The following is a 26002-nucleotide window of genomic DNA, read 5'->3' as shown; positions in this document are numbered from 1 at the left end:
CCATAAACCCGTCAAAAAGGTCACTCTGTTTTGGCCGTAAAAAGCGCCCAAATGCAGTCAATTTCTAACCTGTGTCGTGTGTTCGAATGAGTACATTTCAGCGATGCCATTGCCTTGCAACCTCAAAGAAATATATTTTAATAACCCGCTAAATGAACGTTTTTTTAGTGTGAAATAAAAGCCGGAGATTTGCTTCGTTTCTTTGCTGCGACACAAAAACAAAACCAACTATAGATCTGCGGTGACATTATGAGTTCGTTTTCGACATTGCAGTGAAGGTGCGTGGATCTTCGACGATTCCCGTTCGGTTTAAATGTGGATAGAGCTTTGATTGAATGTAACTGCTTTGAAAAGTTACAACATGAGTCCTTGGGATCGATGTTTTTCGGTAAACTTCTTCGTATCCTTGACTTTACTTTTGACCTAAACAGATCCAGATCGGCTGGGGCTGTTGATCGCCTACACAGATCTATATGAAGTTGACTCGACACGGCAATAGTAGGGGATGTAGGATCTGACCCCCATGATCTGCTCATTTTGATGGCGTATATATGACTAGATGATTACCCGCTTCGCCGGGTACCGGCTTCGCCGGAAAGAAGTAGAGCCGAATACCAGGCTGCGCCTGGGACCCGGCTTTGCCGGGTGTACGCCGGCTTTGCCGGCGCACGAAGAAAAGGAGATAAACGCGCAAAACAATGGAGACCTTCTAAAAATAGTAACGTGCAGTGACCTTCTAAAACTAGTAACGTAGTAACGGGAATATTTGATTGACGCCACACGGAGGAAGGGAGATAATCGCGGCTGAAAACACTGGAGAAGATAAGGAAGAGTTACTGGTAGTGGATCCAGACCAAAAAAACCAAAATCGGTTCAGCGCTGAACCGATTTTTTTGTTTGTTTTTTTGTTGTTGTCGGGATCCACTACCAGTAACTCTTCCTTATCTTCTCCAGTGTTTTCAGCCGCGATTATCTCCCTTCCTCCGTGTGGCATCAATCCATATTCCCGTTACTACGTTACTATTTTTAGAAGGTCACTGCACGTTACTATTTTTAGAAGGTCTCCAGTGTTTTGCGCGTTTATCTCCTTTCCTTCGTGCGCCGGCAAAGCCGGCGTACACCCGGCAAAGCCGGGTCCCAGGCGCAGCCTGGTATTCGGCTCTACTTCCTCCCGGCTAAGCCGGTACCCGGCGAAGCGGGTAATCATCTAGTATAGATATATAGATGTAGGATCTGGCCCCCATGCTTTTGCTCATTTTGCTCCTTGGGGGTGGGGGTGGGGGTGGGGAGGTTGGGTGTTGTTAGTGGTTGGGTAGGGGTGTTGTTTTACCATATGTCTATTTTTGGAGTATAGATAGGGAAGCCTGACCCCTTTTGCGCAATGCGCAGGGGTAGGGTTCAAAAGGTTGTAGGTTAAGGTGCCTGTGTTTAAGTAGTGATAAAGAGGGATTGGGTTTAAACGGTTTTTATTGAGCTGATATTTTGTCATGTGATTTCATGCGCCTGTCCCTGTTGGCTCGGTGCTAAGCCGCGCCCCGTGCTGTTGAAGATTGTTCTTTTGTGTGTGTGTGTGTGTGTGTGTGTGTGTGTGTGTGTGTGTGTGTGTGTGTGTGTGTGTGTGTGTGTGTGTGTGTGAAGTATCATTACCGCGGGATGCAGGTGACGCGTGGTCCTTTGCAAAGGACATCACGGCGTGCTTAGTTCAGCCAGAGGACGAGAGCTTAAAATGTGTTGTCCTTTTCTCATTGAAAAAAGGGTGTGATTGACTTTGAAGCAAAAGTCGCATTCAGAGGGACTGTGTGTGTGTGTGTGTGTGTGTGTGTGTGTGTGTGTGTGTGTGTGTGTGTGTGTGTGTGGCGGTTAGCTACCTGGGTTGAATGAACTGAATGTATTGTTGTTGTTGTTGTGGTTTTGGCAGTGCGCACACGTGGTGCGGAGTGGGGGGGGGGGGCGGGCTGGTTTTTTTTTTGGTCCACACATGTCCTAATTTATGTTAAACATGAGCAATACATACTGTATTTCAAGCGTTAGTGATGTGGATGTTGAGACTCTCTGTCACTACACTCACACAAACACACAGACAAGCACACAGACACACGCACATACACACACACCTGGGTGAATCAGTTACTTTGTAAAAGGGGTGTACTTTGAATTCAAAAGTCTAAATCGAGGACGCGAAGCGACTTAGGCTAACCATAAGAATGCGGCCCCCCCCCCCCCCCCCGAAAAAATAATCTGTCGTGAGATGCATTACACATTTTGTGCACAGGTTCCTGTTAGCAATGTGTACACAGGTTGGGGGTTCCAGTATCGGTCTCTCCCCCCCCCCTTCTCAATTTGCCCCCTGTCCGCAAACAGGCATCCTCTGTACCTCATAGGGGGCCTCGGGGTCGCATGGACCCATACCTCATAGATCAATTGGATATTGTTAAAAAGGTGTTTGGGGAAAGCTCATTTGAACGGAATCGAGGTAATGATTTATTTCAAAACCAGTTTTTGTGTGGCTAAGTGTCTGTTCTACACGAACATTCTATAACTTCTTAATCTCTGTCCGAATAATGAACTGTTAACAAAGTTACTCGTATGGAGGAACTATGAAGCCAAACGTGTGTGTGTGTGTGTGTGTGTGTGTGTGTGTGTGTGTGTGTGTGTGTGTGTGTGTGTGTGTGTGTGTGTGTGTGTGTGTGTGTGTCTGAGGTTATTGGAATTGTAAATCGCTTTGAGCTGTAAATCAGGACAGATGTACAAGTTTTGTGACCCCCACTCCTTCACCCGGATTCAAACACTTGGGTCAGTGCGCATGCTCTACGAACTGACCTGCTGGGCTCACAAATGATTTATTTCTTCACTTTTTTTCAGCCAAGATATGGGGTGGGGCGGGAAACATTTTTGAGTAAGAAAAAAGGAAACGCTTTAAAAAAAAATGTTTAAAGGTATTGTGAACAGTGAATTTATCTGTATTCAAATGTGGTTATAATTTGAGATGACATTTTGTGTTATAACGTTTTTACCACTAAATTAAAACAGTCTGGTTTCCTTCGCGTTTTCGATTTACACTCTTGATTTATAAATACTGACACTCATGTTTGATCCACCCTGGTGTGTGTGTGTGGGTGTGTGTGTGTGTGTGTGTGTGTGTGTGTGTGTGTGTGTGTATGTGTTTATGGTGGGATAGCTCGACTCCCGCGCAAAATTTAGGGCTTTACTTGGACACATAATTTTAATTCGACGTCCAAATAAAACACGTCTTCAAAATCACAAAATCACAAAATCAAAAAGTATAGTGGAACTCTGCTTTAGACACCTAGTCTTTTCATGCTAAAAAAAACAAAAAAAACAAACCCTTCCCCTACCCTACCTCCCCGGTTTTGTAAAGAAAATCTGGCCTGAAGACTTTTCATGCGCAAAAAAAAAAAAAATGAAAAAAATAAAATAAAAATCTAAGCTTTCTGTCTGTGGCGGTTTGTAATTTGAATAACGACATCCAATAAAGTCTACCAATTACGTAATTCCTTTCTAAGCTCTCTGTCTCTGACGGATACATATGAATAACGACATCCAATAAAGTCTACCAACAGCTGCGAAAACTTTTAAGAAACTTGAAACTCATCAAAAGGAATGAGTTGCACCTTGGGTCATTTCGGTCCTGAATTTCCCGACCTGAGCCAGGCAAAGCAGGAAAACAATACAACGTAATTCCTTTCTAAGCTTTCTGTCTCTGACGGATTGCCTTTGAATAACGACATCCAATAAAGTCTACCAACTATCAGCTGCGGAGACATTTGTCTCGAAAAAATACGCCGAGAGGCGTTAAAGTTCCGGTAGCTTTTTTGTACTACCACGCATATGTAACGCTATTTTGATAAAGTTGATAGTATTTACAGCTTTCCGGTCATATGTCCGGCTATCACTCACTTTTAGGTGGCAGATGTCCAGATATAACACGTGTTTCAGAATCTCTATTTTTGGGTGTGTAACTTTCAATAATGAGTGGTGTTTTTTTTAAATCTCAAAAAGTATTCTTAAAGTCTAACACATGTTTACACTCGCACTCCGTGTCTGTAGCTTTAGAAATAAACAAGTCCAGATATAACACATTTTACTTTGCGGCAAATGTCCAGATATCCCCCCCTCAGACACGTATGTGTGTGTGTGTGTGTGTGTTTGTGATTAGTGGGGTAGGCGGGTTGTGGAGGGGGGTGGTATTGGATCGGGGGAGGGAAAGGGGGGGGGGGGTTGGTATATCGGTGCACTAAAGGCACCAAGTGTTTGGGTGTATGTGTTTGTATTGCGATTCAAAGAAAACTACTATACAGATTGTTATGAAACTCAGCACACTTCTCCCTACCACCTGACCTACTGGGCTCCCAAATGAATGTTTTCATCAATTTTTGTCAGTCAAGATATGGGGGTGGGGGTGGTGCGGGGATAATTGTGGAGTAAGCAATAAGGAAACTCCTTATGGTTTTCTTAGGTATTGCAACGGTATATAGTGAAGTTAGCTGTGTTCAAATTTGTTTATGATCTGTCGAGCCAATTTTGTGTTACAACGTTTTTGAGAGATAATTGTTGTGTACGCTCTCGCCAATCCTGGATAATTTTCGGCATGCACATTGATAAGTACCGTATTATAATAAAGTGATACTCTCCATTCTTTTATCTACACAACGTAATGTTTTATTTATCTTTTCTAAAGATAAAAAATGTCAGTTAGGATGACGTTACGAATTACAGTGTTTTCTGTAAAGTCATAATTATGTGTCCACCCGGTACCCCCCAAAACTGACAAAACTCATAAAAAAATGAACCAAGAAAACAACGTTTTTTGTCTGTCTGCAGTTGTGGACATGTAGCTTAGGGAAACATGTGCTCAAAATGTGTAATGGATTTCACGTGCAATTTTGTTTCTTGGCTTGAGGAGAGTGTGGGGGGGGGGGGGGGGGCGTATGCGCCTTGATCGGTCTCGGGCGCTCTGCGACCTCGATTTACACTCTTGAATTTAAAAACACCCCCCTTACAAACTAACTGATCTACCCTGGTATATATATATATATATGTGTGTGTGTGTGTGTGTGTGTATGTGTGTGGTGTGCGATTCATAGAAATTTACTGGACAGATCTTCATGAAACTTTGCACACAAGTGTTCCGACCCCCAACCCTTCACCCTGATTCAAACTCATGTATCACAAGTCCTGCGCTCTACCAACTGACCTACAGCGCTCCCAAATTATTTCTTTTTATCTTTTTTGTCAGTCAAGATAATTGGGGTGGGGTTGGTACGGGAATAGATGTGAAGGAGACAAGAAGGCAACAACTTATTTTGTTCACAGGTATTGTATCTGTATACAGTGAACTTAGCTGTGTTCAAGTTTAGTTATGTTCTGTCGAGCGATTTTTTTAAATACGTTTTTAATACTAAAGGAGTGAAAATTTTATGTGTACGCCCTCGAGAAACCTCGATCATTTTCTGAAAATGCACGTTGATAAGTACCGTTTTATGATAAAGTTATACTCTCCATTCATGTATTTACACAAACTAATGTTTCATTTATCATTTGTAGAGCTAAATATGTCAGTTGGGATCATGTTAAGAATCGCAGTGTTTTTCGCAAAATCGTACTTGACAACCCCCAGTAAAAAAATTATAAAAAAAGGTTAATAAGGCTGCCACCTTTTTTCTTTGCACAGATGTGTCCATATTGCTTAGAGGAACCTGTGCACAAAATGTGTAATGTTTCTGTCGAGCGATTTGAACACACAAGTAACCCCTTAATTAATGACTTTGGTCATTAAAAATCTGAAAATTGTAAAAAAAATATTTTTTTTATAAAACGATCCAAATTTACGTTCATTTTATTCTTCATCATTTTCTGATTCCAAAAACATATAAATATGTTTCATTTGGATTAAAAACAAGTTCTGAAAATTAAAAATATAAAAATTATGATCAAAATTAAATTTTCAAAATCAATTTAAAAACACTTTCATCTTATTCCTTGTCGGTTCCTAATTCCAAAAACATATAGATATGATATGTTTGGATTAAAAACACGCTCAGAAAGTTAAAACGAAGAGAGGTACAGAAAAGCGTGCTATCCTTCTCAGCGCAACTACTACCCCGCTCTTCTTGTCAATTTCACTGCCTTTGCCACGAGCGGTGGACTGACGATGCTACGAGTATACGGTCTTGCTTAAAAGTTGCAGTGCGTTCAGTTTCATTCTGTGAGTTCGACAGCTTGACTAAATGTTGTATTTTCGTCTTACGCGACTTGTTTATTTCTGTTCATAATCACGTCAATAACTACCCAGAAAACTAAGATACTCCATGTATTCTCCAAGTTTAATGTTGGTGATTTTAATGGCTCACATCACATCACCTTTAATGAGAGAGTTCAAGAGAGTTCAAGTTTATTAGTCCATAACCCATGGGGGCATTTTGAACAATAAATACAATCAATACAATCATGATATATGCTAATATAATAAATAAATTTAAAAAAAAATTAAAAATTAAAAAAAACTATGAAAAACTGTTACAAATTCTATTAATAAAGTCCAAAATATTCTTTAGCAATTTCTTTTTCTTAGTAGCAAACAACTTTTTAAATTTAAGTGCATTAGGTTTTTTCCAATAGTAAGGTGGTAACAACTCAGCTCTTTCTTCTTTGAAAAAATCACAGACAAATAAATAATGGAATTCATCACCTATGTCATGCGCTACACATTTGGTGCAAGTTCTTTCTGACCTCAGGATGTTAAGATAACGTTCTTTCTGACAGGCAAATTGTTGTTTAATGTTCTAAACTTCATCATTGAAACACATTGCTGATATGGCAGGTGTGAGACGTAGTCTTCACATGCAAAAATATCTTTGAACATTCGATAATTCCAAAACATATTTTTTGTTCCAATTTCTGTAAACCATTTATGGATATACTGGTCATACAAGCTTCTTTTTACTTTCTTTTTAAACCATGTGCTTGAGTATTGAATATTTTCTTGAGAAGTCCAAAGGCCAGAGAGACCAATTTCATTTAAGGTTTTTTCAATGAAACATAAGTACTTGGATTCAATCATCTTGTTGATATACAATTATTTTATAAGTAAAGCAATATACAATACTTGAAAATGTATTTTTATGAATAGGACTAATCAGTTTATACCAATAGCAAAGCATTCTACATTTCATATTAACATCTAGTGGATATCTTCCAAGTTCACCAAATATCATAGCATTTGGAGTTGATTTTTTTAGTTTGAAAACAATTTTATAAAAACGCAATTGAAGTTTAGTAGCAAGTTCACAGGAACCAAAACCCCATACTTCACATCCATACAATAAAATTGGAGCAATCATTTTATCGAACAGGTCAACTTGTATGTCCACAGGCAGTGACAATTGTCTACAAGTGCGCAAAAGAACAAACATTGCCCTTGAGGCACGATCATCATAGATTCTTCTGTGCGACTGAAAATGTATTATTATAATTAATCTTAAGGCCCAAGTACATTACACCAAACACTACTTCGATTAAATTGCCATTGTACGTAAACAGTGGTTTATTTCTAATTTTACCTCTGGAAAAAACTATAACTTTCGTTTTGTTTACATTAATATTTAGACGCCATTTTAAACAGTATTCGTGCATTTTGTTTAAACATTCTTGCAGGTTTTTTTCAGACTCTGAGCAGATCACAGTATCATCCGCATACAGTAATAAAAACATTTGAAACAAAGCATTTACATCAGTATCATCCATTCCAGCCACAATAGCATCTCTTGACATAGATTGTAAACCATTACTGTTTTCCAACAGAAAAGGCTTTAGATCATTTAAAAATAGAGCAAAAAACAACGGTGACAAGTTTTCCCCTTGTCTAACTCCACACAAACTGGGAAAATATCCAGAACACTCACTATTAACTTTAACGCAAGACTTGGCATTTTCATACACATTTCTTACAGTTTTTAAAAACTTCCCATTAACATCAGAACTAACTAATTTCTCCCATAAAAATGCACGGCGAACTTTATCAAATGCTTTTTCATAGTCTACAAATGCACAAAACAGTCGCTTCTTTTTGTTGAATTTTTTTTTAATATACAATGCAAAGTAAAAACATGGTCTAGTGTTGAAAAACCTGTGCGGAAACCTGTTTGTTCTTGACCTAATTTGTTATTACTCTCCAAAACGTTTGATAACCTATCATTTAAAATTGCACTGAAAAGTTTTCCGAAGCAACTGAGTATAGTAATTCCTCTATAATTTGTGGGGTCAGCTTGAAAGCCTTTATTTTTGTACAATGGAATAATTTCATCTGCGGCCCATTGTGTTGGAACCTTTCCTGACTGCAAAACAACATTAAACAACAATACATAAATATCAATCATTCGATCATGTGACGCTTTTAAATACTCATTAATTATTTTATCCTGACCGCATGCCTTATTGTTTTTTTTAGCTTGTCTATACATTTGATAACTTCCTCCTTTGTAAAAGGCGCATTAAGAAATTCATTACTTGTTTCATTTAAATGTTCATTACTATCATCCATTTCATTTTCATCACACTCTTGTAGTTTAGTGAAATGTTCGAAAAACTCAGAACAAGTTGGATAGTTAGTTTTGGAATTATTCTTTTTATTTTTATTTAGAAGATTCCAGTATGCTTTCGGGTCAGTACTTCTTAACTTTCTCAAAGTTTTAACGAACTCATTATGATACGACTTGCATTCCTTTTTTATTGTCTTTTTGTATTCTTTAAAAGCACTCTTTTTTTCATCTTCATTGAACACATTTTTAAACCGTCTTGCTTTGTTTTTCGCATGTAAAAATATTTTTCTTTTCTCTTTGCAAATTGCACTAAACCATGGTTGTTGTAGTTTGAATTTTTTTGAACGTGGCTTTTTCATACAATTTTGTTCTTTAATTACACCGATTTTCTCAGCAGAACAATTTAAAATATCACAAATCTTATTAGTAACACTATCAACGTCATCTGTTGTCGTACTCTCACTTGTAGCTAGCATATTTTGTAATTTAGTTACAACAGTATAAATATCATCCTCATTCAGATTAACTACAAAAGCTAACTTGGTCCCATTGTTATTATCCCATTTTGGTTTTGTGTACTTGTTATCCTTTTCTCTACCTTTAGACAGCAACTCTTCATTTTTTGTTTTTTTTCACATCGTCTGCTAGGCAATCATTAGCGCGTACTTCATTATGTTTTAATAAATGCAAAACAACAGGACAGTGTACATCAGAATACATTTCACAAAATTCCATCACAGAAAAATATTTAACTTTCGAGAACAAATCTTTTGACAGGATGCAATAATCAACAACGCTCTTATCCTTACATGTGCATTTACCAACCCCTGTATCATCGCCAACTCTACCATTAGCAATAACTAAGCCAGTCATTTTACAAAAAATCAATCAATTTAAAACCAAGGTTATTAGTATTATTATCCTGTGAGGCCCGCTCACCTATTAGAGTACCAACCTCATCAGAGTCAAACAAGTCATTATCAACAAAACCTTCTGAATGCTGATCATCTTCATGCAACATTTCACTCAGATGACCAGTGCGGGAATTTAAGTCTCCTAACAGACAAACATAATCATTATCTATCCCAAACTGCATGTACACCTCTTCTAATTCAGCATAAACATCTTTGTTATGGTAAGGTGATCCTTCTGGGGGAATATATAAAGCACAGACAAGGGTGTCACGTCCAAGTATTTTCTTATCTAACTTAAAAAATAACGCATTCTCACACATTTCTACATCCAAAAATCTATACCATATTTCCATCTCTTCTTTTATCTTATGTGACAGCTTTTTTTCTTCAAAAATAGTTATATTATTAGCAAACACTTCCCGTAATAAAACTAATACACCACCTGATTTTCTGCGAAATGTTCCTCTATTCTTATAGAATGTTATTATCCTGGAATGTTAATCTCATCAATATCATCAAGTTTGCTCTCGCTAAAGCAAATAATGTCATATTTGGCAATAAATTTCACAAATTCAGGAAATTTTAGCTTTGAAGTGATTCCACAGACATTAAGCGCTAAGCAGGAGAGTATATCAGGATTATCCTCAATACTATATTCAGTATCAAAGGAATCTCCAATCTCACTATCAACATTGTATACATCTATTTTAACAGTAGATTTGTTACGTACATTCTCAACATCTAACGAGTCAAAATGAACATCAACATCTGACATTACAACAACATTATCCATTTCATGCGCATTGCCAACATCCAGAGAGTCATGCAGAATATCAACATCAGAAACATTTGCATACACATCAACAACATCAACATCATCAGTATCACCACAGTCTTTCACCACTCTGTCTTCACCTCCCTCTTCACCACCATCATCACCCCAGTCATTCACTCTATCTTCATCACCACAGTCATTCACTCTATCTTCATCACCACAGTCATTCACACTGTCTTCACCCCTCTCATCACCACCATCACTACCACAGTCATTCCCTCTATCTTCACCTCTCTCAACACCACCATCACCACCACAGTCATTCACTCTATCTTCACCTCTCTCATCACCACCATCATCACCACAGTCATTCACCCTATCTTCACCTCTCTCATCACCACCATCATCACCACAGTCATTCACTCTATCTTCACCTCTCTCATCACCACTATCATCACCACAGTCATTCCCTCTATCTTCACCTCTCTCATCACCACTATCATCACCACAGTCATTCCCTCTATCTGCACCTCTCTCAACACCACCTCTGTCTTCACCTCTCTTATCACCATCATCACCATCACAGTCCTTCACCACTCTGTCTTCACCTCTCTTATCATCACCATCACAGTCCTTCACCACTCTGTCTTCACCTCCCTCTTTACCACCATCACAGTCCTTCACCACTCTGTCTTCACCTCTCTTATCATCACCATCACAGTCCTTCACCACTCTGTCTTCACCTCCCTCTTCACCACCATCATAGTCCTTCACGACTCTTGTTTTCATCTCTCTTATCACCACCATCACAGTCCTTCACCACTCTGTCTTCACCTCTCTTATCATCACCATCACAGTCCTTCACCACTCTGTCTTCACCTCTCTTATCATCACCATCACAGTCCTTCACCACTTTGTCTTCACCTTTCTTATCATCACCATCACAGTCCTTCACCACTCTGTCTTCACCTTTCTTATCATCACCATCACAATCCTTCACCACTCTGTCTTCACCTTTCTTATCATCACCATCACAGTCCTTCACCACTCTGTCTTCACCTCCCTCTTTACCATCATCACCACCATCACCATCACAGTCCTTTACCACTCTGTCTTCACCTCTCTTATCATCACCATCACAGTCCTTCACCACTCTGTCTTCACCTCTCTTATCATCACCATCACAGTCCTTCACCACTCTGTCTTCACCTCTCTTATCATCACCATCACAGTCCTTCACCACTCTGTCTTCACCTCCCTCTTTACCATCATCACCACCATCACCATCACAGTCCTTCACCACTCTGTCTTCACCTCTCTTATCATCACCATCACAGTCCTTCACCACTCTGTCTTCACCTCCCTCTTTACCATCATCACCACCATCACCATCACAGTCATTCACCACTCTGTCTTCACCTTTCTTATCATCACCATCACAGTCCTTCACCACTCTGTCTTCACCTTTCTTATCATCACCATCACAATCCTTCACCACTCTGTCTTCACCTTTCTTATCATCACCATCACAGTCCTTCACCACTCTGTCTTCGCCTTTCTTATCATCACCATCACAGTCCTTCACCACTCTGTCTTCACCTCTCTTATCATCACCATCACAGTCCTTCACCACTCTGTCTTCACCTCTCTTATCATCACCATCACAGTCCTTCACCACTCTGTCTTCACCTCTCTTATCATCACCATCACAGTCCTTCACCACTCTGTCTTCACCTCTCTTATCATCACCATCACAGTCCTTCACCACTCTGTCTTCACCTCTCTTATCATCACCATCACAGTCCTTCACCACTCTGTCTTCACCTCCCTCTTCACCACCATCACAGTCCTTCACCACTCTGTCTTCACCTCCCTCTTCACCACCATCACAGTCCTCCACCATCACAGTCCTTCACCACTCTGTCTTCACCTCTCTTATCATCACCATCACAGTCCTTCACCACTCTGTCTTCACCTCTCTTATCATCACCATCACAGTCCTTCACCACTCTGTCTTCACCTCTCTTATCATCGCCATCACAGTCCTTCACAACTCTGTCTTCACCTCTCTTATCATCACCATCACAGTCCTTCACCACTCTTGTTTCTTCACCTCTATTATCATCACCATCACAGTCCTTCACAACTCTATCTTCACCTCTCGTATCATCACCATCACAGTCCTTCACAACTCTGTCTTCACCTCTCTTATCATCACCATCACAGTCCTTCACCACTCTTGTCTTCACCTCTCTTATCATCACCAGTACAGTCCTTCACAACTCTGTCTTCACCTCCCTCTTCACCACCATCACCACCATCACCATCACAGTCCTTTACCACTCTGTCTTCACCTCCCTCTTCATCACCATCACAGTCCTTCACCAATCTGTCTTCACCTCCCTCTTCACCATCATCACTACCATCACCATCACAGTCCTTCACCACTCTGTCTTCACCTCTCTTATCACCACCATCACCATCACATTCCTTCACCTCTCTGTCTTCACCTCTCTTATCACCACCATCACCATCACAGTCCTTCACCACTCTGTCTTCACCTCTCTTATCACCACCATCACCATCACAGTCCTTCACCTCTCTGTCTTCACCTCTCTTATCATCACCATCACAGTCCTTCACCACTCTGTCTTCACCTCCCTCTTCACCATCATCACCACCATCACCATCACAGTCCTTCACCACTCTGTCTTCACCTCTTTTATCATCACCATCACAGTCCTTCACCACTCTGTCTTCACCTCCCTCTTCACCATCATCACCACCATCACCATCACAGTCCTTCACCACTCTGTCTTCACCTCTTTTATCATCACCATCACAGTCCTTCACCTCTCTGTCTTCACCTCTCTTATCACCACCATCACCATCACAGTCCTTCACCACTCTGTCTTCACCTCTCTTATCACCACCATCACCATCACAGTCCTTCACCACTCTGTCTTCACCTCTCTTATCACCACCATCACAGTCCTTCACCACTCTGTCTTCACCTCTCTTATCACCACCATCACAGTCCTTCACCACTCTGTCTTCACCTCTCTTATCATCACCATCACAGTCCTTCACCACTCTGTCTTCACCTCTTTTATCATCACCATCACAGTCCTTCACCTCTCTGTCTTCACCTCTCTTATCACCACCATCACCATCACAGTCCTTCACCACTCTGTCTTCACCTCTCTTATCACCACCATCACTATCACAGTCCTTCACCACTCTGTCTTCACCTCTCTTATCACCACCATCACCATCACATTCCTTCACCTCTCTGTCTTCACCTCTCTTATCACCACCATCACCATCACAGTCCTTCACCACTCTGTCTTCACCTCTCTTATCACCACCATTACCATCACAGTCCTTCACCACTCTGTCTTCACCTCTCTTATCATCACCATCACAGTCCTTCACCACTCTGTCTTCACCTCCCTCTTCACCATCAACACCACCATCACCATCACAGTCCTTCACCACTCTGTCTTCACCTCTTTTATCATCACCATCACAGTCCTTCACCACTCTGTCTTCACCTCCCTCTTCACCACCATCACAGTCATTCACTCTGTCTTCACCTCTCTTATCATCACCATCACAGTCCTTCACCACTCTGTCTTCACCTCCCTCTTCACCACCATCACAGTCCTTCACCACTCTGTCTTCACCTCTCTTATCATCACCATCACAGTCCTTCACCACTCTGTCTTCACCTCCCTCTTCACCATCATCACCACCATCACAATCACAGTCCTTTACCACTCTGTCTTCACCTCTCTCATCACCACCATCACCATCACAGTCCTTCACCACTCTGTCTTCACCTCTCTTATCACCACCATCACCATCACATTCCTTCACCTCTCTGTCTTCACCTCTCTTATCACCACCATCACCATCACAGTCATTCACTCTGTCTTCACCTCTCTTATCACCACCATCACCATCACAGTCCTTCACCTCTCTGTCTTCACCTCTCTTATCATCACCATCACAGTCCTTCACCACTCTGTCTTCACCTCCCTCTTCACCATCATCACCACCATCACCATCACAGTCCTTCACCACTCTGTCTTCCCTTCTTTTATCATCACCATCACAGTCCTTCACCACTCTGTCTTCACCTCCCTCTTCACCACCATCACAGTCATTCACTCTGTCTTCACCTCTCTTATCATCACCATCACAGTCCTTCACCACTCTGTCTTCACCTCCCTCTTCACCACCATCACATTCCTTCACCACTCTGTCTTCACCTCTCTTATCATCACCATCACAGTCCTTTACCTCTCTGTCTTCACCTCCCTCTTCACCATCATCACCACCATCACCATCACAGTCCTTTACCACTCTGTCTTCACCTCTCTCATCACCACCATCACCATCACAGTCCTTCACCACTCTGTCTTCACCTCCCTCTTCACCATCATCACCACCATCACCATCACAGTCCTTTACCACTCTGTCTTCACCTCTCTCATCACCACCATCACCATCACAGTCCTTCACCTCTCTGTCTTCACCTCCCTCTTCACCATCATCACCACCATCACCATCACAGTCCTTCACCACTCTGTCTTCACCTCTCTCATCACCAGCATCACCATCACAGTCCTTCACCTCTCTGTCTTCACCTCTCTTATCATCACCATCACAGTCCTTCACCACTCTGTCTTCACTTCCCTCTTTACCACCATCACAGTCCTTCACCACTCTGTCTTCACCTCCCTCTTCACCATCACAGTCCTTCACCTCTCTGTCTTCACCTCTCTTATCACCACCATTACAGTCCTTCACCACTCTGTCTTCACCTCCCTCTTCACCATCATCACTACCATCACCATCACAGTCCTTCACCACTCTGTCTTCACCTCTCTTATCATCACCATCACAGTCCTTCACCACTCTGTCTTCACCTCCCTCTTTACCACCATCACAGTCATTCACTCTGTCTTCACCTCTCTTATCACCACCATCACAGTCATTCACTCTGTCTTCACCTCTCTTATCATCACCATCACAGTCCTTCACCACTCTGTCTTCACCTCTCTTATCATCACCATCACCATCACAGTCCTTCACCACTCTGTCTTCACCTCCCTCTTTACCACCATCACAGTCCTTCACCACTCTGTCTTCACCTCTCTTATCATCACCATCACAGTCCTTCACCACTCTTGTCTTCACCATCATCACCACCATCACCATCACAGTCCTTTACCACTCTGTCTTCACCTCTCTCATCACCACCATCACCATCACAGTCCTTCACCACTCTGTCTTCACCTCCCTCTTTACCACCATCACAGTCATTCACTCTGTCTTCACCTCTCTTATCACCACCATCACCATCACAGTCCTTTACCACTCTGTCTTCACCTCCCTCTTCACCACCATCACAGTCCTTCACCTCTCTGTCTTCACCTCTCTTATCACCACCATCACCATCACCGTCCTTTACCACTCTGACTTCACCTCTCTTATCACCACCATCACCATCACAGTCCTTTACCACTCTGTCTTCACCTCTCTCATCACCACCATCACCATCACAGTCCTTCACCACTCTGACTTCACCACCAAAGTCTTTCCCTAAACCACCACCTCCTTTCTTCTCGTAGTTCGCAGCACCACACACCTGACTCACATGAGGGGGAGACACTGAATCAATGCCCCCAGGGCACCGCTAACCCTCGGCCATGGCAGACCCCAAACCCCCATCTGCAGGTTCCTCAGCAAGGTGCGACAGACCCAGGGCATGAAACACTGCGCCACTCACCGCCACGTTATCGACTATTAACTCGCCCACTCTGTTTGTGTGACGCCCATTATCCTGCTTATAAAGAGAGAGGAACCACATCCTACTGGGACAGCCACACGCCTGAACTCACCTCCCAACGCATCTGTCGCAGAACAACCACACGCCTGAACATCAAGCGCGTCTGTCACAAGAACTCCGAGACCCGTTGCTTCAAAGTTAGAGACAGGCAAGTTTCGTGTTGTTGTTGCTGCTGTTGGTGTTGCTGTTGGTGGTGTTGCTGCACATGATGTTGTTGTTGTTGATGTTGGTGTTGTTGTTATTGTTGCTGGTGGTGGTGGCGGTGGTGTTGTTGTTATTGTTGTTGTTGTGGTTGTTGATCCAGTAGTAGTTGTTGCTGTTGTTTTGTAAGTTGTTCGTCTTTATGTTACATGCAACACCACTGCAATTTCACCATGTGAGATATTAAAGTTGATTTGATTTGAGTTCTTATGTATTTTTCGTCCATTTTAGTCGAACACTCCTTTTTACATTAATTTTAGTCAAGTTTTGTCTTAAACTTTGTGATTACTAAGTAATTTAGAAAGTTCCTCTAACTGTTTTTAGTTGTATGCTGCTTCGTTTTGGCTTTGCTTGTTACATGTAGTCAAGTTTTGACTAAATGTTTTAACACAGAGGGGGGAATCGAGACGAGGGTCGTGGTGTATGTGTGTGTAGAGCGATTCAGAGTAAACTACTGGACCGATGTTTATGAAATTTGACATGAGAGTTCCTGGGTATGATATCCCCGGACGTTGTTTTCTTTTGTTCGATAAATGTCTTTGATGACGTCATATCCGGCTTTTTGTAAAAGTTGAGGCGGCACTGTCACACCCTCATTTTTCAATCAAATTGATTGAAATTTTGGCAAAGCAATCTTCGACGAAGGCCGGACTTTGGTATTGCATTTCAGCTTGGTGGCTTAAAAATTAATTTATGACTTTGGTCATTAAAAATCTGAAAATTGTAATTAAATATTTTTTTTTAAAAACGATCCACATGTACGTTTATCTTATTCTTCATCATTTTCTGATTCATAAAACATATAAATATGTTATTTTCGGATTAAAAACAAGCTCTAAAAATTTAAAATATAAAAATTATGATCAAAATCAAATTTCCGAAATCGATTTAAAAACAAGTTCATCTTATTCCTTGTCAGTTCCTGATTCCAAAACCATATAGATATGATATGTTTGGATTAAAAACACGCTCAGAAAGTTTTGACTAAATGTTTTAACATAGAGGGGGAATCGAGACGAGGGTCGTGGTGTATGTGTGTATGTGTGTATGTGTGTGTGTGTGTGTGTGTGTGTGTGTGTGTGTGTGTGTGTGTGTGTGTGTGTGTGTGTGTGTGTGTGTGTGTGTGTGTGTGTGTGTTTATAAAACGATCCAAATTTACGTTCATCTTATTCTTCATCATTTTCTAATTCCAAAAACATATAAATATTGCAATGTTGTGTTAGATATGAACGTGGATATGAGGAATTTTGTATGTAATGTAAATCGGCCTCAGTCAAGAAACAAGATAAGAGATATGATGGATTTTTATGATTTGATAGATGTCTGGAGGGATTTATACCCCGAACGACGCCGTTATACATGTAGGAAATTTAATTCTCTTAAACAAGGGAGATTAGATTATTTCCTGATGTCAAGTAATTTGTTGATTAAGGTAAATGGTTGCGACATTGAGTGTGGTTATAGATTTGACCACTAACCAGTAATATTTACATTGAAGACCGAAGATATAAAAAGAGACATACCTTTTTGGAAATGTATGACTGGCTGATGTTTGATACTGAATATGTTAAAGAGTTAAAGAAATTAATTATTGAGGTGAAGAAGTTTTACGCACTGCCAGTGTATACTATGGATGGTATACATGTAATACCCAATGATGAAATGCAATTTAGAATAAACAATCAGTTATTTTTTGAAACCTTGTTAATGGAAATTAGAGGAAAGACAATTGCCTACGCCTCCAAAACGAAAACAAGAAAAATAAATATTGAAAAAGAATTAATGACGAAACTACAGTTATTAGAAAATAATGTGACCAATGATTCCTTATTACAGATTGAAATGTTAAATACCCAGTTGGAAAATGTGAGGAAGAAAAAGATTGATGGTATGTTGATAAGATCAAAAGCAAGGTGTCTGTTAGAAGGAGAAAAGGTGAGTAGGTATTTTTGTAATATGGAAAACCGCCATTATCAGAATAAGGCCATGAGTGTTTTGCAAGATGACGACACTTATGAATTGATATTGGAACACAGACAGATTTTGCAAAACGTGAAACAGGTTTACGAAGATCTGTATAATTTGCGACCAACAGAAGACGTTGATTTACAGGAATTATTTATGGAAAAAACACATCCCGTTTTACAAATAAAGACAGAGATAATATTGAGGGGAATCTTACCTATACCGAAATGTGTTCAATATTACGGAACATGAAAAACGGAACAAGCCCAGGACCTGACGGGTTTACAACAGAATTGTATAAATATTTTGTCCAGGATATTGGATTATTTCTGTTATGTTCTGCAAATGCTGGATTTCAATGTCGAGAATTGTCAGTTAAACAGAAACAAGGCATTATTACATGCATTCCGAAACAAGATAAGCCAAAACAATTTATTAAGAACTGGCGGTCAATATTCCTGCTTCACATATCCTATAAAATGTGTTCATCCTGTATTGCGAATAGATTGAAAATAATGTTACTCAAGATTATCAGTGAACACCAAACAGGTTTCATGAAAGGAAGATTTGTCGGGGATAATCTACGTTTTCTGTATGATGTGTTGATGTTTACTGAAAGAGAAAATATACCAGGTTTGCTGATTGCAATTCATTTTGAGAAGGCGTTCGATAGTGTGTCCTGGCCCTTTTTACAAAAGGCATTGGATTTTTTCAATTTTGGAAATGATGTAAACAAAGTGGGTACGAGTTTTTTTACCAAAATATACATGTGTTATAGTAAATGGCCAATATTCTGGTTGGTTTAACATAAGAAGAGGCGTCCAACAAAGCGATAGCCTCTCACCATATTTGTATTTAATATGTTCCGAGATACTGTCATTAATGTTACGTACTAATTCTGTGATAAAAGGATTGAAATTGAATAACGAGGAAGTGTTATTGTCTCAATTTGCGGACGATACAACTCTTTTTTTTGGATGGCAGTAAAGAATCGTTTATTGAATGTGTTACAGTAAAACCTGTCTCTAACGGACACCCTTTGGGAATGGTAATAGTGTCCCTATTAGACAGGTGTCCTTTCTTCACAGGTGGAGGGGCCGGGGCAATATTTTACAAAGAGCACGTAAAATGAACAAGACACTTTTTGTCAGTCCTGTAGTATGTATTTATTGGATTGAACATGAGACTCACTGAAAATGTGAGTAAACAAATGATACATGTAGCAAACAACAACAACAACATCCCCCCCCCCCCCACCTACCCCGTTCCCTCCGAAAAATCGTGTCCGCGTCCGTAAGTAGCAGGTGTCCGCCCGTTAAAGGTTAGTTATTGTTGAAATCGTGTTCGTGCCATGATAAACTGTCCGTATGTAGCAGGTGGCCGTTACAATAAGAGTCCGCTAGACTCAGGTTTTACTGTATAACATAACAGAGATTTTCTACATTTTCCGGATGAAAGATAAATATTGAAAAAACTCAAATTGTCTGGTTCGGAAGAAAGCGAAATTCACAAGAAAGATATATGAGGGATATGAACTTTTGTTGGGACCCTGGGATTTTTAAAGTATTGGGAGTCAAATTTTCGACAAACACTAGCAACATTTGGGAACTTAATTATGAAGGAAAATTAAAAGATATTAAAAGAATGTTGAACGATTGGAGCCGAAGACAGTTAACTCCATTCGGTAGAATTCTAATTTTGAAAACCTTGGTCCTTTCAAAATTGGTTTATTTATTAACTGTATTGCCAGACCTACCCGAAGACCTTATACGAGAAGTTAATGCAGTCTTTTATTCGTTCCTGTGGAATGGTAAACCTGCAAAGATTCGGCGAAATGTCGTTTGCAGACCTTATTGCAAAGGTGGTCTGAATATGATTGACATTTATACTTTTGTGGCATCAGTAAAGATAAATTGCCATAAAAATCGTCGGACATCGGACATACACAGATATTTGTTCCAAATGTCCTATACATTTTTCATGCAAGAGGATATAATTATGTCCTATTGTTTTTGTCATCAAGTGGTCATTGTCCGATTATGCTTTCATTTGATCCGGACATTGTCAGTACTTTCCAATTTACAGTAGTTTGATTTGCTATATTATCGATGTTTTGCGAAGCGATACATGTCTCTCCAAGCAGACGAAACTTGGGGAGACTTTATGTGCTTTTTATAGAGAAGAGCTTTCAAAGGTCGCAACTCTGAACGTTCCAAGCCGGTTGACAGTTGCCTCCCGTTGCGTTTTCTCCGAAAAAGCAACATGCCGCCGAAACGAAAATTGGTGCCAGAAAAAGCCCAGAGCGTTTGTACTTCAAATCTCTGCCCTCATCAGCGGCTAGTACCACTGAAACTGACCTCCCTCCGGCCTCTGAGCAGCCAGAACCAGATGAAACCGTCGCTCTAGAAAGTGAAACTTCGGCACCGAAGAAAGACGTTACCCCCTCCCCCAGCCCCGCGCATTGCTTCGATTCAAGCTGGCCGACTTCATTCCCGTGGGTGTCGCACAACCCAATGAAGCGACTGATGTTTTGCACAAAATGTCAGCAAACATGCAAGTCAAACTATTTTGCTATTGGCTGTTCTAACTTCCGAAAATTGGTGCTTACCGATCACCAAGAAATTAAGTCAAGTTTAATTAAATTTACGTTTTGTTGCGAAAAAAAATGTCCTATTGAATTAGTTTTGTTCAGGACAAATGTCCTATAGCACCTCTCATGGATGTGAGCCCCTGTCTTTGTGTTATTAGAAATGCGGTGTGGTGCCAAAAGGAAAATGTCCATGTTTGTGTAAAATAAACAAGTCGCGTAAGGCGAAAATACAACATTTAGTCAAGTAGCTGTCGAACTCACAGAATGAAACTGAACGCAATGCAACGCAGCAAGACCGTATACTCGTAGCATCGTCAGTCCACCGCGCACGGCAAAGGCAGTGAAATTGACAGGAAGAGCGGGGTAGTACTTGCGCTGAGAAGGATAGCACGCTTTTCTGTACCTCTCTTTGTTTTAACTTTCTGAGCGTGTTTTTAATCCAAACATATCATATCTATATGTTTTTGGAATCAGGAACCGACAAGGAATAAGATGAAAGTGTTTTTAAATTGATTTCAAAAATTTAATTTTGATAATAATGTTTATATATTTAATTTTCAGAGCTTGTTTTTAATCCGAATATAACATATTTATATGTTTTTGGAATCAGCAAATGATGGAGAATAAGATTAACGTAAATTTGGATCGTTTTAGAAAAAAATATTTTTTTTTACAATTTTTAGATTTTTAATGACCAAAGTCATTAATTGATTTTTAAGCCACCAAGCTGAAATGCAATACCGAAGTCCGGGCTTTGTCGAAGACTACTTGATCAAAATTTCAACCAATTTGGTTCAAAAATGAGAGCGTGACAGTGCCCCCTCAACTTTCACGAAAAGCCGAATATGACGTCATCAAAGACATTTATCAAAAAAAAAGAAAAAAAATTTCGGGGATATCATACCTAGGAACTCTCATGTCAAATTTCATAAAGATCGGTCCAGTAGTTTGGTCTGAATCGCTCTACACGCACGCACACACGCACGCACACACGCACGCACACACACACATACACCACGACTCTCGTTTCGATTCCCCCTCGATGTTAAAACATTTAGTCAAAACTTGACTAAATGTAAAAAGGACATTAAAGGTTTCTTATCTTATCTTATCTTAATTGAAAATAAGTCACATAATTATCTATGTGAGAACTTCTGTATGATTTTGTTAAGAATGTCTACACGTCATATATTTTTTACTGGTGCGTTTGTGAATTGAGATCAATGGCCTAATGTTAATACGTTCTGGTGAATTCCAGTGTGTGTGTGCAGGTGTTGACCATGAGAGGAGTGTTGATGCTGGTTGTGGTGGCTTTGGCCATCCCAGCTGTCCATGCGCGTTTGCCCTTGTGAGAAAAAAGCATGTATCTCCTTATCTAGCCCGTTAGCTACCTACCTGTCTGATTAATTTAGTCCATGTGTGTGTGTGTGTGTGTGTGTGTGTGTGTGTGTGTGTGTGTGTGTGTGTGTGTGTGTGTGTGTTATCTGGTTATCTATCTATGTAGCTTTTTACCTTCCGGTGTAATTTTACGTTTGTGTTGTGTGTGGGTATTTTGTGTGTTGGTTTGGGTGGGGATGGGGGTTGTTTTGGGTGGGGATGGGGGTTGTTTTGGGTGGAGATGGGGGTTGTTTTGGGTGGGGATGGGGGTTGTTTTGGGTGGGGATGGGGGTTGTTTTGGGTGGGGATGGGGGTTGTTTTGGGTGGGGATGGGGGTTGTTTTGGGTGGGAATGGGGGTTGTTTCGGTAGTTTTGTTTTGCTTTTTGGGGTGTTTTTTGTGCTTTTGTTGAAGTGGTTTTGAGAAAGAACAAAACTGTATGGCGAGAAGTGAAAGATATAATTAGTAACACCTCAACAACAAGAATAACAACAACAATTACAACAACAACATCATGATCATAATCATCGTTACCACCAAAACAACAACAGCAACAATTGCACAGTTATGTATTGTCATTTTTTTGCCATTTCCTTCATTATATAAATTTCCTGCGACAAATCACGGACGCAAAGAGGCGGACTTGCTATTATTTATGATTTATTGGTTGGATCGGTTCGTGATAACACAAGGGAAATAATAGTGTGTTTTTCTGTAACCATGTCTTTATCCTTTATGGGTAAGACATTCCCTGTCATGCACGAGCTCAGTCAAACCAATCGCATTTACACATTTCTAATATGTGTGCTTCGTTTGAAGTCTTTTGTCTGCCGTGCATGTTGAACTTGCCTTCAATGTGTCAAGTCAATTTTAATATTATTGAAGAATTGTCCCTCTGAAGCAAGCTCTCTCGATACCGTACGAGCATTCGCTTCATTTAAAGTATGAAAAAAGACTAAATTCGACTTTCAACATTCGCTGATTTCTGAATTTGAACAATAAGTAGGGTAAGGTAAGGTATCATATGATCCTTTGAGATTTAAGGAATGACGATTGGTAGATTTTCACATGTTTAAATGTTTGGTCTCTACAGTACGTGTCAAATGAATCCCATACCAAATGGTTTTGCTAAACTATAAAAGCCAAACAAGGCAATTTAGCTTTTTCTGTAAATCCTCTATCTTCCGGGTGGAAATTCTAAAAGCCTTGGTTCTAGACTCCTGTGCATTTAGAAGCTTGATCTCTAAAGTAAAAATAATCCATTGAATCAACTTTGTGTGTGCATGTTCCTCGTTATCCGTTGTTCTTGTGTTGTATTACACACCCCACCTGGTGGCTGCATGTAGGTTGCCATTACCACGCCAACTACCACCCGTGACTTAAAATCCCAATTACCTCTGCTTCTGTGACCTCCACAATAAAACAGGATGTCGTGTGTGTGTAGTAGGTTGCTACAGTTTTCACGAAGTAAAACGATCGCAAAAGTCTAGAGAAGACTCCAAATATTTAAGGTTTGCATGTCAATGAGCATAACCCGACTGACGGGGGCAGCCTAAAATTAGCCATTGAAGCGGATGTACGTTTTAATACCTCTGCATGCTTCATAAAGTGTTGCTCAATAGCGTGTTTCATTAGCATATGAAAACGAGCGTTAACTGACTGAAGGATGAAAGTCCGTGAATCATGTGCTGTGACCCGCCCCACACGTGTCAGACCGGTGTGGTGTACAGAGATGTTGTTTTAAAAATCTCAGCCAGTGTTCAAACTGGGTCAAAGCTGTCGCTGGTTCAGCCGGTCATCCGCTCCTCGTAAAGCAGACAGCGCGACTGGTTACTGTAGTCGTGCTCTCTCAAGAAAAAAACACTTGTGCTCTGGCTGTTTGTTTTTGTTGTTGTCAGTCTGTGTTGTCTTATTTTTTCAAAAACTTTTTGTCAATTTTAGATTACATGTGTTAACATAGACGGGGAATGGAGACGAGGGTCGTGGTGTGTGTGTGTGTGTGTGTGTGTGTGTGTGTGTGTGTATGTGTGTGTGTGTTTGTGTGTGTGAGAGTGTGTGTGTGTGTGTGTGTGTGTTCTGCAAACCTTTAATAAACGATGTGTGTGTGTGTGTGTGTGTGTGTGTGAGTGTGTGTGTGTGTGTGTGTGTGTGTGTGTGTGTGTGTGTGTGTGTGTGTGTGTGTGTGTGTTCTGCAAACCTTTAATAAACGATGTGTGTGTTTGTGTGTGTGTGTGTGTGTGTGTGTGTGTGTGGGTGGGTAAATAGGTGTGTGTGTGCGTATGTGTGTGTGTGTGTGTGTGTGTGTGTGTGTGTGTGTGTGTGTGTGTGTGTGTTCTGCAAACCTTATGTGAAAAGAATCGGACTTTATGGTCTCTTACAATATACAATGCCAATCGTATCTCAAAAGAACGCATAACAAATTTACATCATTTTTTAAGTTGAAAATTAAACAAAAAGGTAAGAGAACCCTTGTTTCGATCCCAACATTATTGCGCAATAACCAAATTACTGCAAGTGACCCACCTGCAAACCTGAGTGTTAAAACCCAAAAAGTCCTCATTCAACATTCTCACTTGCGAAACTAAGCAATAAACATATTTAACAATGTCTTCACTTTGTTAGTTCAATCAACAATCGCCGCCAGATCTGACGGAATGAGCGAACGAGGCAGGAAGAGGATGTTTGTCTCCCTATGTGTGTGTGTGTGTGTGTGTGTGTGTGTGTGTGTGTGCATGTGTGTGTGTGTGTGCATGTGCGTGCATGCGTGCGTGCGTGCGTGTCTGTGTCTGTGTGTTCTGTAAACCTTATGTGGGAAAGAATGAGACGTTGACGTCTCTATCAATATACAATGCCAATCGTATCTCAAAAGAACGCATAAAAAGTTTACATCATTTTTGAACGTAAAGGTAAGATCTCCTTGTTTCGATCCCCACATTATTGCGCAATAACCAATCTACTGCCAATGTGTATGTGTGTGTGTGTGTGTGTGTAAGATAGTGTGTGTGTGTGTGTGTGTGTGTGTGTGTGTGTGTGTGTGTGTGTGTGTGTGTGTGTGTGTGTTCTGCAAACCTTATGTGAAAAAGAATGGGACTTTATGGTCTCTTACAATATACAATGCCAATCGTATCTCAAAAGAACGCATACAAAGTGCGTGTGCGTGCGTGCGTGCGTGCGTGTGTGTGTGTGTGTGTGTGTGTGTGTGTGTGTGTGCGTGCGTGCGTGCGTGTGTGTGTGTGTGTGTGTTTGTATGTGTGTGTGTGTCTGCCTGCGTACGTGCGTGCGTGTGAGTGCGTGCGTGTGTAAAGTTTGAAAATTGGATTAGTTGGCTATCCACTTAATCTTCTTCTTCTTCGTTCATGGGCTGAAACTCCCATGTTCACTCATAGTGTTACCCCCCGCGGGTTAGGGGGAGTCCCATATTGGTTGGGACTAGAAAGAATTTACCGGATGCTACCCAGCATGTCGTAAGAGGCGACTAACGGTTCTGTTTCTTCTCTTCTTTTGTCTTATTTCTGCCTTACCAGTCCTTTCACCTATATTTCCTTCCAAGAAAACTCTCCCTACTATTCCCTGCAGTTTTCCAATTCTTTTCTTGTTGTCTTATTTCTACCTGACTGGATCCATCACCTTTATTTCACTTACCAAAAGTCTTCTTTTCCACATCCTTATTTCTCTGCACCCCGCATGTCGTATGAGGCGACTAACGGATTCTGTTTCTCCTTTTACCCTTGTTAAGTGGTTCTTGTATAGAATATAGTCAATGTTT

General features: G+C 40.6%; 2 protein-coding genes across 4 annotated transcripts in view; both read left to right on the top strand.

Annotated features, from left to right (window-relative positions):
* Window positions 1-26002, top strand: part of LOC138949335 (coadhesin-like) — a 191535-nt gene that overhangs the window by 112505 nt on the left and 53028 nt on the right. The window lies entirely within an intron of this gene.
* Window positions 15892-26002, top strand: part of LOC138949342 (coadhesin-like) — a 34491-nt gene continuing 24380 nt past the window's right edge. The window contains exons 1-2 of the mRNA XM_070321138.1: window positions 15892-16252; window positions 22119-22208. Of these exons, the coding sequence (XP_070177239.1) occupies window positions 22141-22208 (68 nt within the window). The 5' untranslated portion in view covers window positions 15892-16252; window positions 22119-22140. The remainder of the gene's footprint in view (window positions 16253-22118; window positions 22209-26002) is intronic.

Source organism: Littorina saxatilis, linkage group LG15 (genome assembly GCF_037325665.1).
Source record: "Littorina saxatilis isolate snail1 linkage group LG15, US_GU_Lsax_2.0, whole genome shotgun sequence".
Taxonomy (NCBI): Eukaryota; Metazoa; Mollusca; class Gastropoda; order Littorinimorpha; family Littorinidae; genus Littorina; species Littorina saxatilis.
The sequence above is the reverse complement of the archived record's forward strand: the minus strand, read 5'-3'. Positions and strand labels throughout refer to the sequence as shown.